At 38.3% G+C, this 18,604-nt stretch overlaps 1 protein-coding gene across 1 annotated transcript in view; it reads left to right on the top strand.

Moving 5' to 3' along the window:
• Positions 1 to 18,604, top strand: part of ush2a (Usher syndrome 2A (autosomal recessive, mild)) — a 292,843-nt gene that overhangs the window by 256,079 nt on the left and 18,160 nt on the right. Inside the window, exons 70-74 of the mRNA XM_036135732.1 lie at positions 2,279 to 2,436; positions 6,697 to 6,855; positions 7,069 to 7,231; positions 9,658 to 9,875; positions 9,959 to 10,095. Coding sequence (XP_035991625.1) covers positions 2,279 to 2,436; positions 6,697 to 6,855; positions 7,069 to 7,231; positions 9,658 to 9,875; positions 9,959 to 10,095 — 835 coding nt within the window. The remainder of the gene's footprint in view (positions 1 to 2,278; positions 2,437 to 6,696; positions 6,856 to 7,068; positions 7,232 to 9,657; positions 9,876 to 9,958; positions 10,096 to 18,604) is intronic.

Genomic DNA, 18,604 nt, shown 5'->3' with positions numbered 1-18,604 from the left:
AACATCGGCGTCTATTAATGCATGTGTGCTGGAGTTTATAGCAAATTAAAGGCTTTTAATGTTAAATGGTGGCCCACTTACACAGTTAATGTAGGACTCGGCACCAAGCAGCCACATGCTCTTAAAAGGGAAATCTATCTTATGATGTCATGAACAGGAGAGGCGGAGAAGGGGTCGAGAGAGGCACTGAGAAACATGAAAGAGAGAGAGAGAGTTGCACCTTAGAGACAAAGAGGGAAGAAAAAATAAAACTGCACAATAGTTTCTGTTTTAGCATCCACACACGTGTGTCATGTGAAATTATTAAATGTTCTCCCAAAATTGTTAGAGGTTATTTGAAAGCAATGTCATTCTCTAAAAGTGGCATCATAGTTTATCAGTTTAGAGAGATAATGGTTTTTATAGATACTTTTGCACACGTTTCTTTTATCAAATATCGATGTGGCCATATTTGTTAGTATTCCTTTTTATTATGTGTAAAAAAAAAAAAAAAAACTAAAATCCCCTTTTGTTAGTCTCGTAATCTTACACAGATTTAGTTTATTAAGCAAACACTTATAATAATAACAATAATGGGGACAAAAACAATGTTAAGATTTATTTATGACTGAATCTCGTTTATGCTTTATTTTTTTTAAGTTGATCAGAGTTTTATAGGAGTGGTAATCCATGACTTCCGGGCCACTAGACTAGACAAGGATTAATACCTTTCCACTGCTCAAAGCTAGCAGGATGTTAAGGGACAAAAAAAATTTCCAAACCTCTCTCCGTTCGACTACCGCAGCAAAGCTCAGCATCTTAGGATCACCAAATATCCACAACAATCATTGCATGATATCTACATCTCAAACGGTTATTTGGGAGTGACCAAGATGAGGTAAAAAATGTGCTATATAAGTGTGGACCATTTACTATTTTGTCTATGAACAAGTAATGCTTATTACAACAGCCTGATCATACATGCACTTACTGACCTTTTACACTTTGGAGTGACCAGAAAGTTCACCGTTCTCCTTTAAAGGAGCAATAAGAGATTTTTTTTCCATTAGAGTACTATCTGTAGACCAAAACAAGGTGTGTATCAAGCCACGCCTCTCACCCAACGGCTTGTATGAACCTATTTGCAAAGAATAAAAATACAGAAAAACAGAGGAGCATGTCTAGTGAAGAAGTAAGTAATTCATAACTTTATAATGCTGTTAGCAAGAGAACGTTTTGCCGGCCTGGCTATGTAAACAAGAGATCGGAGAACAACACAGAGAGATAGTGTGTGACGTTTAACCATAGGCCGTCTAAAAAGACACCTTTAGTTCTTCTCAAAACTATCTTTCTATCTAAAATACTGACATTTCGCTTATTGCCCTTTTAACAATAACCATCAGATAAGCCAGAAAAAAAAAGTTTCCAACCAATATAGCTAGGCACAATTTTAAATAAATTTGGAATTGCATTTATAACATTCGTCTAAACTGATACTGAATCACCTTTTAAGTAGACATTCATAGTGTTTGAACATTTTCTCTTTTCATTTAATTACGTTTGAGCCAAAAACTTTAGAGTATTTCATTGGATTCTATATGATAAACAAAGTAGTGAAGAAAGTAGTAATTAAAGAACCACTCTTCACTGCAATTATAGCAAGTCTTTTTGAGATATGCCTCTATCAGCTTTACACATATAGAGACTGAAATGTTTATGCAGTCTTCTTTACGTAACAACTCAACCTTAGTCGGATTGAGAGCATTTGTGAGCTACAATATTTGGGTCTTGCAACCAGTTTTCAATTAGACTTAGATCAATTAGATTTAGATCATTCTGCTGTAACTTCGGCTGCATGTTTGGTGTCATCATTGTCCTCCTGAAACGTGACAAGCCAGTAAGTTGTGATACTGAGAATAAATTAAAGACTGGTGGGCTAATCAGTTGACTTCTGAAGACAATGACTCACATTGGGTTTTATTTAGGGCTGTAAGAGTAAAGAGGCTTTTTTATATGAAAACCATGTATCCTTTTCTTTACACTTCACATGTGTGTGCTACACTGTGTACTACATTCGGTGTACCAAAGACAAATTTCAGAGAGATTACAGATTACATTTGACACATAATAGTAAAACTGTCTGGTATGGTATTAACTGATAAGCAAGGACAAATAAATGTGGTTTTACAGTTTTCATTGAAACAGAACCTCTAACAAACACTTTTGTGTCACCTCTCTGCTTCTCCTGTCTCCCTTTCTCATCTTCATCCCACTGCTCTTTACCTAATTTTGTCTTCAGGTATTTCTATGAGCTGGAGGCTAGTACAGCAGGTGGCATTGGTTTGAGTGACAAATATGCTATACAGATGCCAGTGTCCTGCCCCAGTGGGATCCCACCCCCCTACAACATGACAGTTTTAGGGCCTTACTCCATATCACTTACCTGGTCCCACCCTGGTGAGTAGCCATCTTTATAAAGCACATGTAGGAATAACTGAAAGGATTAATAGACAGATTGATATGAAGTAATTCTTTCTTTCTCAGTCCCTGGTCAGACTCCAAGTCCCTGTGTTCCTCAGCTTTCTGTTGTTTTTATTTTTTTATTTCAAAAATTCACATTAATTTATCTAAAAATTGTAATTTAAATTCTAATAGTGTGTTTATGTGTTTGGTGAAATGTATAGGAATATATATATTTCCTTAGAGTGGAACAAAAGATGCGCATAGTTTTCCATTCACCTTCTGGCCTCTCAAGACCTGAACAGACACTGGCATACAGGAGCATGCACTGGAGGCTGAGTTTCATGCTTATCGGGCAGTGATTGTCTGCCCTAACCCATCTATCATTGACTATTACTCTCTCATTAGGCTGATTTCCCATCTCAGAACCACTTAAAAGGACCAACTAGCAAAGACACTCCACTTACCTCCCTCTGTGTGTGTGTTTTCTTTCTGTATATTTGTGGCAGTGTTTATGTATGCGTTTGTGTACATGCGTGTGTATGTGAGTGCCTGCACATCACTGTGAGATATTTCCATAGGCAGGCCTATTCTATCGTCATTATGGGTTGATTTTAAAGGTGAGGAAATATTGGCTGGGTTCTCACGCTTGGTTAACTCCCCGAGTCCAGAGTCTGGAGTGTTTTGATCTTTTGTGTGCACATGTGTGTGTGTCTACACCTCTACCGGTGTGTCTGCCTGTGTGTGTGTAAATGCACATTTTTCTGTGTCTTCATATGCATGTGCTGACTGATAGAGCACTGACATATGGCTGTTAAAAATATTTAGGTTAGGTTTTAAAGTTTAGGTCCATTCCTACATGCTGTTGGTTGTGGCTATCTGTGGATGTATGTGTGTCTCAGGGGTACAAAACTATGTCACATTTGTCTTTTAGTGTCTCACACTATATGCTAGCATTTGTAATTATTTCATATTTTTCATATAGACATTGGCAAAGCCACTGAGTAGTTGTAAATACTAGAATTTAAACATCAAATTTATGATTAAAACCTCTGTGACATTATCACCGCTGTGTATATTCATTCTTATAAATCCTTATTTGTGTGTGTGTGTGTGTGTGTGTGTGTGTGTGTGTTATGTGGAACAGCACGCTCCATATGAAAAGCTCTATATGCTGAAGTCACAGGTATGTGTGTCTGTGCGTGTGTATGTTTTTAGGTGCTTGTGTGGAAATGTGAGTTGGGGGTGAATAATTGAAGTCTTTCATTTGTCTAGTAATCAGTTCGTTCTCGAGATATCTAGAGTTCATGAATGTTGAATAACCCATCACAATACAGTTGGCCTGAATTATGGAAAAACCCTCCTGTGAGAATATTAACAAAGTCTCAGTGTGTGTGTGTGTGTGTGTGTGTGTGTGTGTGTGTGTGTGTGTGTGTGTGTGTGGCGTCTCTATACGTTTGTGAGCATTTGTCTGGTTCCAGGCCAGACTATCTGCATTGTAAAGCCAAAATATCTACGATCGACATGATTATGAGATGGGTTTTATTTTTTCACTGCAGAAATTAAACAACTGTAGCTCATTGAAACCTTGAAAATCCCTATATGGATCTAATATACAAGAGAGCTTATTTTAAGACATTGAAGAAAGAAAGTTTCGTTCAAATCAAGTTTAAATTCATCAAAACTAGTCAATAATTTGACTAATCAATAACTCGATTTTTATAAAAAAATTATTAGTTTGATTTCATCAAACTATTTTTAGTAAGGAAAATCTTAGCCTGTTGAAAATACCTGGTCAAGTCTGCTTTTGCGTGAATTAATGAGACGGGCCATGAAGGCTGTCAGCCCGAGGCTCTGCTGAGGTGTTAAGGAAGCCCCGGTTGCGTTAAAAGTTGCCTTCATCTTCTGTCTATTATTGTGTAGTTCCCTCACAAATTTTTTTGGCAATTCTCCTGAAGAGGTCATGGGAGCTTGCGTCCAATCAAGCATGGTTATACACTGGTCAATAAACGACGTATTAGAAGCTCACCCAGCTCACAGTGTCTCCCTTCACCTGTTGGTGGATAACCATCAGCTTCCTGATGGACCCCCAGCAGCAGGTGAGGCTAAGGAGCATCTTCTCCTCTTCTTCTCCTCCCACCCCAGATTAATCAACACCGGCGACCCCAAGTGTGTGTTCTCTCCCCTCTCCTCTTCCCACTGTATAATAAAGGCTGCACATCTGCAAAACTCTTGGGATGGTCCAGGACGGTGATGAGTCTGCATACAGACAGGAAGTGTATTGGCTGATCCACTGGTGCGTCCAGAACCAGTGGTGGGGACAGTCGCAATAATACAAAAACAGATAATTTCAGGCCTAACTCTTTCTTCATCGCAATATCATTCAAGCTAAGTTTAAAAATTGCTTGTGGACTGGTGATCGTCCATTTTATTGAGTTTCGATAACTGTAAGTAACGTTCACAACAGAATATTCATCCGCCATTTACGTCACTTTCAGGCTCGCAATACCCATCCACACAGATTTCTCTACAGCAGGAAGAGTGACGGCTCCACAAAAAAAATCCATTGTTAATAGTCGAGCTGTTTCCACCTTACCTTTCTTCTTCTATGATACAGTCGGCTCCCATTGCCCAAGAACAGATATGCCGGTATCCACCTTTTTTTCTGTAAACAACGTGACGCTGTGTGATTTTAATCCTTTTAATTAGTAGTGTAACCAAGCTTTCTGGGATTGTGACCGGCACTGCTTGAGGTGGAAGGAGACTGGACTCTGAGCTGGGCTTCTGGGTCGCTGCATGGCTCTGTGGAACTCTGTTTTTTTCCAACACTTCTTTACAAAACACCGGCCAGTTCATTGCCCTATGGCAACCCTCGATTGCTAATATTTTTGTTTGCGGTACATGAGTTTGCGAAGCTAACTTTTTAATAAGCTGTGTCCACCACTGCCCAAAACCACCTGGAGCTAAAACTGCTAAAGACTATGGAGTTGCCAGTGGACTTCAGGAGATCCTGTGCTCGTTCCTTGCTAGTTTCCTCTTGCTGTTGTCCTCGTTTTTGTTTTTGGACTTTTCACTCTCACTCCATGTCACCTTTCCTACCACCATTCAGCATTTAATCAGCTCCACTTGCTGCTGCCACAAATTACTTCAAGTTATTCCACCTGGTTCTCTCCCTACATGTACCTGCTTCAGTCTAGCTTCCAGTGCCAGAACGTCTCATCTGATCCTGCTGCCAATGTATGATCTTTCCCAGTGCCTCTTCGCTCTGCCTGCTATTCCTCCATTCCTGTCTGTGTTCCCTGTCACCTTATTCCTTATAATAATAAACATTTAGCACACAGACATCTGTGTTTGGCTTGAATATCGGGTTCCCAGCATACAAGATCATTACAGTTTAAGCCACTCATTGTAGCTTCACTGCGCTCACCATATACTCTGAAAATGGCTGAGAGTTGCTGGAAGAAAACTGTCTTACATGTTTATGAGAAGAAGAGGAAGGCCTCAGAAGAAAGAAATAAGACCAGAGCACATTTGGGAGATGAACGCATATGATTGATTCTTTCCATTCAGACCGAATGACAGAATTGGTTAGAGTTTTTACAGGCCTGCAGCTTTCACAGAGCTCTAACTTTTTTTTTAACCTCCTTCTTCTGAATACATAATGTACTTACTATTGTACTATATATATATATATATATATATATATATATATATATATATATATATATATATATATATATATATATATATGTGTATGTATGTATGTATGTATGTATGTGTGTGTGTGTGTATCAAGATTAAAAGAGCAATAAATCCACTTAAGTGGAGGTACATCTGTTTTTTTACGGCAGGTTGTGAGGTGAAAATATGTTTATTTTGTTCCATATCGGACCCAGTAGCTGACTACTCTGGCTGTAGGGTTTTCATTGTGTTCATCAGAGCAACATGTTCCCTCAAGTTGAGGCCTTGGGATTAATTACTGAAAATTCAGTCTTTCTAACTTGTTTAGTAATTAACTTTGTAATCTTTAAAAAGCATCTAAATTAGCTTAAAACTCATAAGAGTTAAGCATTGGTTTCTTTAATCCTCTTAATGGAACTGTTGATATCCTAACTTCAGTTTATTTACTAATGATCAGGCTGATGGTTGATTGTTGAATTGAAGAGATTAGAATTGTGCTTCATTTATTTATTTCTGTTATAAAGTTTCCAAACAAAAAATCTTCCTGAAGCTAATCACATCATGTCTTTTTCACAGCTCAGCTAAACAGCAGCCAGCCTGTGTTCTACAGTGTCCTGTTAAATCCAGGAAGTCGCAATGCCATAAGTCGGTATGCTGGGGAAGACTTGCACCTCTCTGTGACGGATCTAGAGCCTTTCACCACTTACTACATAAGAGTGCAGGCCTGTCAAGATGGCAAGTATCTATTGATTTAAAACAGCGTCTCTCTTTTAAACTAAAATCTGAAAAAAACAAAAAGGTAATACACAGAGGAATTAGCAAGCATAGCAGAGAAGAGAGAATCCTTCACCTAGACTGTAAATTGTATTAGATTAATTTATATGATGCAATGTCAATAAACTCTGAAAGTTGTGTTATGACATTTGATCTCTGTTTTGGTCATTTTAGAGGGATGTGGAGTCGGAGAGGGTGTCTACCTCCGTACTTTAGAGAAAACCCCAGAAGGTCTGCAGCCCCCTACAGCAAAGGCACTAGGGTCTAGTGTTTTGGAGATCCAGTGGACACCTCCAAAGAAACCGAATGGGCTCATCACTTCCTACCATATATACAGGTGACATACATACAGAACAAAAAAAATTAAGATGAATGAGAGGTGTCAGAATGACATTATTTTTTACTGATGCTAAAGTATTCATATGCTTTAGTTTACCCACAATGTACTTTTTAACTAAGCTATATAAACATGAGGTATAAAAAAACACATACACAGTATTTGTTATAATTAGTCATAATAATATGTGCATATGTCTATGTGTATATGTACAGAAAGTTTATTAATGTTTCCTCAGGTAAAAGTTTACTCACCAGCTTCCACTCTGTGTGTGATTGTGCATCTGTATGTGTATATAAAGCATGCTGAAGGTCGTGGTCAGCTTGTTGACCAAAGAGTGTGTGATCTGTATGCAGGGTCAGACCAGACTAAGCCCTTTAAGTCCTCAGGAAACAAGCATTAGCATAGCAGCACACACACGCCCCCTCTGACACATCTGGAATCCTCCGACTCAGGCAGACAGGGACTTGGATAAAACGGGAAAATGTCTCTCTTTCTCTGTGTCACACACCTGAAAGCCTGCACAATCAAAGACCAGTGGTCTTACCAAGGTATCAGGATGCTTGCATCAGCCAGGAACACAATGTTTAAGACGTGGTGCTACATTTTTTATTGCAATTCCCCAGAAACTAAGGGTGTTTATCTCCAAGGCTCTAAAAGGGCATCGAACTATACTGAAATCCTTTAAGAAAGCTAACAGGTTTAACATTGTATTTGAGGTAAACTACTTAACTGCTGCATACAGGTAGAACTGTGTAGCTGATAATATGCTTAGGTAGAAATAGGGATGTGTTTTGTCAGTCCATAAATCATATTAAAAATAAGTTATATGGTTATCTTTGATTAGGAGCTACAGGTATATAATTTTAACCACAGCTCTTATTACATTTCACTTCTTATGTGTGTTCACAATTTTTTTGTGCATGCCTGTTTGGCCATTTGAAATTATGCATTGTTTTGACATGGTCTTATTCTTCTATGCTCATGACCATTCACCAACATAATTTCTTTCCTCTGGAGATCACTTCAAATATTTATTTTTTTATGGTCAATCATATGTTCACTATTCAAAAAAAATCTGAAAGCTTTGAAATAGTCCAACTTTAAAAATTATTTACATTTTTGAAACTTTGAATGTGAAAATGGCCCTACACGTGATATAGTATTTTGGCTATGATAGTAGATTGGTAACATGTCGGGCCTCTGTCTAGTCCGGGGGTTTTATAACTGGATGGGGCTCTTTGGGCGCTAAACAATGGTCCTTACCGTTTGCCAAAAATGTTGTAAAACCAATCAATCTTCTAAGATTTAAAGTTTACAAAGATTATAAATTAAGCAGATTTCAATGTGCTTCCCAAAAATATCTCCTTTGACTCTTCAAAACAGAGTATCAGTAATGGTACAACAAGAAAAAAAAATATTTTTCTTTAGGCCACAAAATATTTTCTACAAATATTGAAATGCCCCAAGAAATAAAGAAATAGTAATTCTGTTATAAGAAAGATGTAGTTATTTTGTTCTAAATCCTAGAATAAGAAGAAGAATGTTATTCTTTAATGTCACCTTTTAAAAAATCTCCTACAGTCTTTTTTTATATTACTTAGTATGTTTTTGGGACAAGGGGCCATTTAGGTTTTGCAGCTTTAGAAAAACAAAAATGATTTAAACAAAAAGTGTGAAATGGTTTCTTGGCTGAACTTACGCTTCCTTCTGAAGCTTCCACTGAGAAGCAGATCTTGGTCATAGAAAGGAGAAAAACAGCAAATGTGCATTTTTATGTGAAACTTTGCAAGATAATAATTTTACCTCTACACCTTAGCAGTGCTCAGCATCTTGTGAACTGGATTTAGTAACTTTCATTAAGAGACATCCAGGGCCCTGGGCTTGAGCAAAAGTTTCCAGTTTCCAAGGGACCTCTAAGCAGAAAGAAACACATTGATTGTCCCTCCATCTTACAGAAGGAAAGAGATGAAGGTAACAGAATCATCAGAGCAAAAATCAAATTGATTAATTGAATGAAAACAGCAACTTCTGACCAACAGTAAGGGACTCCTTCAAGTTCAATCCCTGGTTGTTTAAGAGTCTAAAGCTGACAGTTCAAAGGTGGCTCTACACTTATCATCCTAAATAATCTCTAATCTTACAGAAATACAAAGAAATCTCCTGCTTATACTTTAAATGAATAAGGGGTTATTGCAGGGGTAATGAATTTATCCCTCAGGTTGAATATTGAGAGAACCTGAGTTTATCAACCTTGATGTCGTTTAAAGTAGCCTAATCAAACTACACCCGTTGGCCATAACATTGAAATATAGTTCTTCATTGGTGCTTTTGTGTTAGAACATAGACACCTGACTGTCCACATTTGACAGCAACCAGGAAAAATAAACAGTTTTGAAAAGAAAGTCTCATATCTTTTATTTCAGACGACCATTAGGAACAGAGGAGGAGCTGCTGGTTTTTATTTGGTCTACCGGGCCACTTGAATTTGTTGATGCCAGCCCCACCCTGCAACCATTCAGCTTCTTCCAGTACAAGGTTCGCGCTCACAATTCCAAAGGCTCAGTTGTGAGTGAGTGGGCTCTAGCCCAAACTTTACAGGCAAAGCCACAAGAACTGGCACCCCCTGTTGTCAAACCCACTGGTAAGTTTTAAATGATAATGCAAATCAGACATTTACATATTTCTGTATTTAGTCCATGAGATACATGCTTTGTACTTTGACAGGCGCATATTCCGTCTACATGAGATGGAGTGAACCAGGAAAGCCCAATGGTCTTATTTCCCATTATAGACTGGTTTACATGAAGCACCAGCAAGACCCAACTCTCAACTCAACTATTTTTACAGCTCTCACCGTAGAGGTAAAAAACGCACATCATGATTCGCAATTGGTCATAATAAATTTGATTTTATTTATTGGTATAGATCCTCAAACATGCTAAATCACAGTTTTCACTAACTTTAAAAACTTAATGGTAAAAAGGCACAAAGGTCTGTGCCAAGAACACATTATATAATTTGTGATTGTGTGTCATTGTCATCTGCGATGCATGTGAAGAAATTTAGACTCTACCTGTGGTGCTTTTGCCATCTGTTTGCCAGCGAGAGGTCTGAAGACACACTCACACAGACTCACAACCCGTCACCTGCTATCCTCCAGGGTCCTTACCTCAGTTCTGTGCCATGCCTCATGTTCTAACAGTGAATAAGTAAAGTAGAAGTAACACACACCTACAAATACCCTGACACACTCATACACTCTAGCACAGATATTTCTGTTAACACCTGACATCTACGCTCAATATGAGCTTGCAGCTAAGTTTACCCACATTCGGCCTCTTGGCAGCCTCAGTTGGCAACGTCTCAGTGCACAATGTGCATCTGCATTAATACCTGAACTCTGTTGTATAATCTACTAACATCTGGTCATCTGAAAAAGAGAGAACATAGGAAGAAACTATTTAAATAAGATGGGAAAAAAGTCCAATGTTGCTGGAAAAAAAGGAATAGTTAAAACTACCTGTACTTACAATGTGATAAAAAGTTCAGTTAAAGAACAAGGTTTTAAACTATCAAACCAAAGAAAAGGGGGATTGCTAGAAAAGTTTAGAAAATTAAACACTGCTCAGAATGGGTAGGAGGAGAACCGGAAGGAGGATTAAAAAGAAGAGTGAATCACCAAGTGGGGGGTTGAGACAGGCATGATAGATAAGGGACTGAGAGGGACGAGAGGTAGAAGTATAGATCTATATTCTGTCCATACGTGTGGCCTCTTCTTCCTCTGTGACCTTTGGCTTGTCACTCATAATTAATACAAGATGTAAATGGAGACCTTTCACCTTCTCATTGATATGGGCCACTCTGTGTTTGTGTGTGCGAGAGAGGCTCATTGACATGGCATAGACTCATTTTGGGGGTGGTCATTTGTCACGGAGCAGCCTTCAAGACATTCACTCCATTTTCCAAGAATATACAAAGAAGGTAGAAGAAACAACAAGGTTCCCATTCCGCTGGCTAAAAGTGGCCTTAGCTGCTCTGGTAAATGAAGATATTGCATTAAAATAACTGTGTGAAATAAGCAGGTGTATTTAAAAAAAGATATACTGATACATCTATTGACATTCCTTATAAAGATTTATAACAACATGTAAATAAACATTTTATTATAGAAGAACAACCTTTTGCTGATATTTTTAGAAAGACTACACCCTGTTTGTTTGAGAAAATGTAATCAAGAAAAAAAATCCTCTACTAGAATTTTTTTAACAAAGTAACATGTGAGACATTTATTATTAAAATTATCGCGATACATTATTTTTTTTACTTTGACACGATAAAATGAATTAGTGCAAAGATTTATTTGAAAAGTAGCTCTTCTGCATTGACGTACACTTCTGTTTGCTCAGTCAAGCTTGCTATTGAAAAAAGAACTCTGCTTATCATTTACCTGAGAGGCTAACAGTAATGTCCAGAACAGAGATGTCGTACAAAAACCAGAAAGCAACGGAGCAAAACCTGTTAGAGAAAGGCTTTGCTTCATATGTTGCTCTCACATGTGATCATTGGACATCTGCTTTTGCAATGATAACATGTTGCGGCTCTTTGTATTTATGACACCTGGTGCCTGCACTCTTTTGTGTTAACTATAAGTAAGTGTACAGAGCACCACTATGCAGAGGCATGTGCATGCTGTCGGTCTTATCAAGAACAGCCCATGTAATGTTCTGATTTCAGAGCTTTTTAGAAATATGTCAAGGTAAAGAAATGTATAAAAGTAACTTTGCTGAACTGATGATTGTTGCTGTTGGAATATATATATATATTTATATGTGTATATATATATATATATATATATATATATATATATATATATATAGAGAGAGAGAGAGAGAGAGAGAGAGAGAGAGAGAGAGAGAGAGAGAGAGAGAGAGAGAGAATATAGTTTGGACAAAGAAAAGAATAACACACAAGAGGAAGGCCTTTAAAGTCGGACAAGTTCTGATGCACAAAAACAGCCTGAGATAAACTGATGACACATCTTGGGCCTTGTGTCAACTCTCAGCGATCCGGACTGGGTCCCTTGACATGCTCTAAAAATACCATTCCTCAGCTCAGTGCATGGAGAATATCTGAACAATATTTGTCAAACCCGGCCTCAAGGTTGTCTCACCATGGAGCCATTGACTTTTTTTCATGTTGGCACAGTTGTTGGAGGTTCAGCAGTTCCTCTATATGAATTCAGAAGCACATCTTAAACGTTTTTGAAAAGATATTTTGCTAAAATATTAAAGAATGATTACATAGAATAAGAACAACAATTCTAAACATGTGGACTTAACTTATTTTGTAGACTTGACTGGAAACAGCTTCTTGCTTCTGTGTGTGACTGGTCAGATCATCATGGTCCATCACTGTTTCCCCTCCATATATTTTTCACGCTCTCTCAGCTTTCACCTCACACAGAAGTCAGCATAGTTTTGGGGACATACTTGCATAACATTTAGGAAAAATATAGTCTATTTTTTCCAAATCCCATTGTGTACGTAGCAGAGGACACATCATTTTGAATATCAGTTTTTGTACATTACTTAACACTACAAACATAGTAGGTGAACTCAGGATGACACTCTTTGCTGAAGTTCTCTGAGAGTGGTGTTGGACATTTTATTTTACCCATCTTAAAATCCTGGTGGCCAGATAAGCATGGATCCCCATTCAACAAAATGGCTGTGGCTAAAAGCCTTACATCATATTTAAATCCCAATGAAACAGAAAATCATCAGTTAATAATTCAAAGCTACCCTAAAATGGACCAATCTTACATTTTTAAATTCAATTTCATTTATATAATGCCAAATCACAACACATGTCATTACAAAGTACTTTACAAATCTAAAGTATAAAGTAAATAAAATGCATTAGGTGCTCTTATTTCAAATGTACTGTTAAAGATTTCAACATATTGTGCCACTGGTGCCACAGGTGCCATGACATCACTGTATAAACCATTTCATGTAGTTGATATTGCTGCATAAGTAACTTCTCCAAAGAATTTCATTTAAAAAAATAATGTCAACTTTTTGTTTTGTCAGGTCAGATTTCCCTCCTCAGTAAAAGGGTTGGTTGCGGTAATGAAATGCAGCTCTACTAAACTGACTTCACTCTGATTGGCTACAACCATATTTGGAAAACCTGTCAACCGCGGCCCCCCACACCCCTTTCCTCCTCCATCCACACCTCTCTCCTCGGCGTAACACTCCGTTACAAAACCATTTATGCTTTTATGGCAGGTGGAAGTGTTTGTGTTACAGCTTGTCGGACAGTTTAAAACTTTTGGTTAGCCACACTGACAGCCAATATGACCAAAATGCTTTAACCTGGCGGTGCGACTCAACACAGTGGGACAGAAATAAATAGCCACACCTACTACCCAGTACCCTAGTGAGCTCTCCGCCACAGCTGGAATCCGGTTCTTACAAACATACCTTTCTTACACTTGACAGCATTTAGAAATTAAATAAACTTACGGGTAACGACTGGGTTGTGGTCGCCATATTCCGTGTTGGTACAGAAGGTTTTTTGTTGTTGTTTTTTTTAAAGCCGTTCGAAAATCCCGACTTGAATTCCCCCACGGGAAATAGATTTCAATAAAGTCCTCATAAACTCTTCTGAGATTCTCTTGTCTTTTGGGAGTAAGTGTAAACTTCATGCATTTTAGACCACCCTGAGACATATCAGCTCCCCTTTTTAGTAACCACTGTGAAGTTAGTTTGAGATTGGATAATGGGATATTTGTGCTCCGCGGCTTCAGTGGTGACTGCCTCCTGTTTAAGCCGATACAGGGAAGCTGATATGGGGCTGCTCGCTGCTCCTCCTTACTTACAGACAGTGTATTAGCTGGGAGAGGAGGGGAGGAGGTTTGCTTGATGGTGTGCTCTGATTGGAGAATATGTATTACATAGAAAGACAACACATTTTCTGATCAGACCGTTTTTTAACAAATTAACAAAGCTGACTGCCAAGCGCAGGTCCTTTGGTATTAAATTTAGACATTCACATGTCCTCATTAACAGATCATATTATACCGCCAAAACCTCAGAAAAATGAAATTTGTTGTCATGGCCCTTTTAACAACAGTCAATCCAGTTAATAAGTTACATTAATTTCTGACAAAGTGTTGTTTCAACAAGAGATGGTTTTATTTTAAAGCTACACAACTTTAACAAAGGTTTTAACAAATGTGCCCATTTTTGAACATTTTAGACCTTATTAACACCTTATATGTTTAAAAGGTCACAGTTTAGTGATCTTACTCACAGGCACACCTCCTTTCCTTCCGTTCCTCTCACACACTTCACTCTTAGCGTGTACCCATTTCTTCGTCAACATTTCCCCCTCTTTCTTTAAGTATTGTTTGAACATATGTGCATGTCCATTTGGTTTGTGTATATTTGCATGTGTATTGATCTCAGACTGGGCTGGAAACCCTGCTTTGTGCCAGCTTGGCTGATTAATGGGGTCGTCTTGGCAATCAGACGGAATGAGGGTATGAAACACAGGCAGCCTGGCTCGCTAGACCCGCACCCATGCACCTGCACACGCACACGCAAGCGCACACACACACACACACACACACACACACAAACACATTCACACACACCCACAAAGCTTCAAATAAAACTTAAATTTTCTTATAACCTTCTAGCTGTTATTCTCTAAACATGAGGGTTCTTATTTGATCACTGTGGTTCCCTTTCTTCTTGTTTGCTTCCTGGCTTTATTTTAACCATTTTGCTCTCACTCTTGTTGTTTGTTCCCTCTTAAACTCCCCACGATCTCTCATATTTTCCATGTTTCATCCTTTATCCTTCTCTCTTCCTACTCTTCTGTCTAGTGCCATGTATTTAGGTCTTTGAACTCACCTCCTTCTTAAGGTTTCTAGATCATTCATCTCAAACAATCTCTGCATACCTCTGAGCTTTCTTTTTCTTAGCCTTTCACCATCATCTGTGTTTTTCTCAGTCCAGTTGTACCATCTTTTTGCTTTTTCACCATTTAACAACTCTTATAAACCCACCATTATCTCTGATCCTGTCAGTTTCTGTGTATCTCATCTTCCTTTTTTTCCTCTCTTCCATTGGATATTTTGCTCTTTCTTTGTGTCTCCCATCCTTTCCTCCTCTCTCTATTTCCTCCTTTACTTTGCTGTCCTCTCCTCCCTCCCTTGGCTCTTCCAGATGTTACACTGTGGCCCTTGGGATCATTGGTGGAAGGAGACCGTTGGCATACATGTGTGTCTAAATGTGTGTTTGTTACATTGTGTGCATGCATATGTCTCAATATTGTTGCTCGTACCAGTGTTCATGAAAAGCATTGTTTGTGTGTGAATGTGCAACAGTGTGTGTTTGCATGCTGTATTAATACATCCCATTGATCAGAGCAGGACCCCTGACAGTCATCATCCCTGAGAACCATCTGGCCGACGCCTGACGCTCCCTCACCCAAACAGAAGCTGACACCCTATTAATCTGCTGCTGCCATGCATACATGCGTGCACATTTCTGTGTGTTAGCAACTGAATCATTGAGTGCATATGGAAAACACAATGTAAAGGATTTTGTGTTCCATGCACATTTTAAGCCATATCTATGTTTCCATGTAGCTGTTTCTGTGTTTATTAGTGCGCGTAAGTGCTTTAGATCCAAACCACGCGCACACGCACACCCCACTCTGCCATCCGCCAACAACAGCCGGCGCTGAAGGGAGCTGAAGGGTGCTTGGAAATTAAGGTTATTACACAAATTGAGCCATATGGTCTAAATATTTCAGAGCTGAAATTTACTAGGCAATAAAAATGGCCCCTACCTCGGTAATGGTGTAAATTACAGCTTAACCACCAGCGCTAATGATGTCCTTCTGTACGCCCCGTAACCAACCGTACATGAAGGACACATTGTTTAAAAAATACCCCAGGAAAAGCAAAAGAGAGAGAGGGAGAAAGAGCGGGGATTAGAAGAATGGATTGGAATAGACAGTGAATGTTGAAATAAATGGAGATGAGGAGGAATGAAAAGAAGTAAAGAAAGAGAAAAGTTGGGAAACTGTTAAAGGAAGAGGGAGCCTGATTGATAAAGGCAAGGGAGACATAGAGAGAGAAAAACCTGGCAGCATGTTTACAATCTGTTAGTTTACCATTAAGAAACCGTCAGAGAGTGTGAAACAGCAGGAGACAGCGGGAGAACTGTGTCTCAAAACCAATATGAGGTTTTGGAGCATTTGTGTGTCACTTACACAGTCAGAATGGGTGTATTTAAGCGTGAACAGTTTTATACAGATGATATGTTGTTAAAAAAGTCACTAACACATGCTGGTGGGAAATCAAAAAAACAGTGGTGTGCTTAGTCAGTCCTCCGTAAATACCTCATACAATTGCTTCAATTAAAGCTGCAAGGGTTTTCTACCACACAACACTGCATATTGATCAAAATGTTAAATGTGGGTTTCATGTGACTAGAGTACCATCTAAAACAGATTTACTGGGTCCTACTCGGATTATGCCAAACCCCCGAGAAGACTTTTTATGGATCTGTTTTAATAATGGTTTTCTACTTCTCACTTTCAGATAAAGGCCAGTGACCGTATTAAAAAAGAATCCTAAGACTACAAGTAGCTCTTAGTGACGTTGTTTTAGGAAGGATCTTCCTTGGTAAGATAAAAGTTTTTCACAAAGTATCCTAGGCCTTAATAGAGCTCCTAAAATGAAAAAAATATTTTAGTGAGCCTAAGAGTGTCTTAAGAAGGAAGATAGTGGAAACAGAGAGAGTCGTTTTGGCTGATCCACCACCTAAACAGCGGAGGAAATGGGCACATAAACTTCTTTAACAATCATGCAATTATTAATATGTAGATAAGATAAACTTTATAATCCTCATAGGGGGAAATTAATTCGTTTCAGAGGTCCAATGAGTTAAGGCACGACTCTAGTGATGCTATCTCCTTTCTGGCTTTAGACTGCTGCAGAGAACAATTAACTTTCCAGGCTGGTGAATAAAAGCAGAGAAAAAGATGCACTGATATGTGGGAATGTGCTTCATGCGCCATGATCCAGGGACTCATTTACCTTGCAACACTCCTCTATGCTCCTCCCAGAGTTGTGTGGCCAGAGGCGCTGCTCCTCTCTCTAGTTCGGTTTTCTCCACCTTTTTTCCTCCATTTTATGCTGGTTGTTTTGCCAAGTATCACAACTTTATACAAACAGGCAATCCCAGCTAAATACTGACAGGTGGACACATTAATTTCAAAAGATGAAGTAGTAAAATGACCAGAATAACAAGTAATGTTAAGAATGTAAATAAAGTACATTCAAATATATTGATGCTGTGTGATAATTACGTAGTGTTGCAAAATTTAATTATAAGATTAGATAAGAAACTCCTTTATTGCCCTAAAGTGGAGAAATTAGGGAGTGATAATGGCAAAAACACATAAATCTTAATCAGTAATTTAAAAAAACAAGCTGATCTAATCAAAGGTTAGTTCTAAAGCAACAAATAATGAAGTTATCAGACAGGCTAAAATAAAAGTCAAAAAAATAAAACCAGAGCAAGTATTGCACAATTATTAATAATATGATAATATTGCATATTCAGGTTAAAAAGAAAATATTCAAAATAAACAGCACTTGCACAAGTCAGTTTGGACAACAAAGTGAGAAAAATATGCAATATGCATTATTGTACAAGCAACATTTAGAGTAGCAAAAAAACATGTGCAAATAGACATCAGCACCTGTGAGAGACAGTGTAAATGATTTATGATCAGAACACGTAAAACCATTAGCATGTTGTAAACAGTTATTGAGTTTGTTCTGAGCAGCTGGGATGAAGGACCTGCGGAAGAGCTCCTTTGGGCATCTGGGATACAGCAGTCTACCACTGAAAAAGCTGCAACAGGTCCATGCATGGGGTGGGAGACATTGTCCATCAAATGGTTGCAGAAATGTGTATCATGTCTCCCACCATCAGTACACTTTATTTAGTATTTTATTTTTCATACATAATTTGTTCCTTCCATCTGTCCTTTCTTTAAGCTTTCATTCTTTCCTCTTTATTTTTTCTTCTGTTCTTCTTACTGTCCTTATTTTCTTCCTTAATTTCATCCATCCTTTTACACCTTTCCATTTTAGTGTCTTTCCTTTTATCTGTCTGTATCTCCCATCCTTTGTTTTTTCCATATTTTCTTATTTCTGAGATTCCTTGTTTGATTCATTCCTTTTTTTCATCCTTTCTTCTTTCTTTTCATTTTTCCTCTCTTCATTCCCTGCTTCATTCTAAGACCCTTTCCTTCATCTCTCTGCTCCTTCCTTCCCAG

The sequence above is a fragment of the Fundulus heteroclitus genome, chromosome 4 (genome assembly GCF_011125445.2).
Source record: "Fundulus heteroclitus isolate FHET01 chromosome 4, MU-UCD_Fhet_4.1, whole genome shotgun sequence".
NCBI lineage: Eukaryota > Metazoa > Chordata > Actinopteri > Cyprinodontiformes > Fundulidae > Fundulus > Fundulus heteroclitus.
The sequence above is the reverse complement of the archived record's forward strand: the minus strand, read 5'-3'. Positions and strand labels throughout refer to the sequence as shown.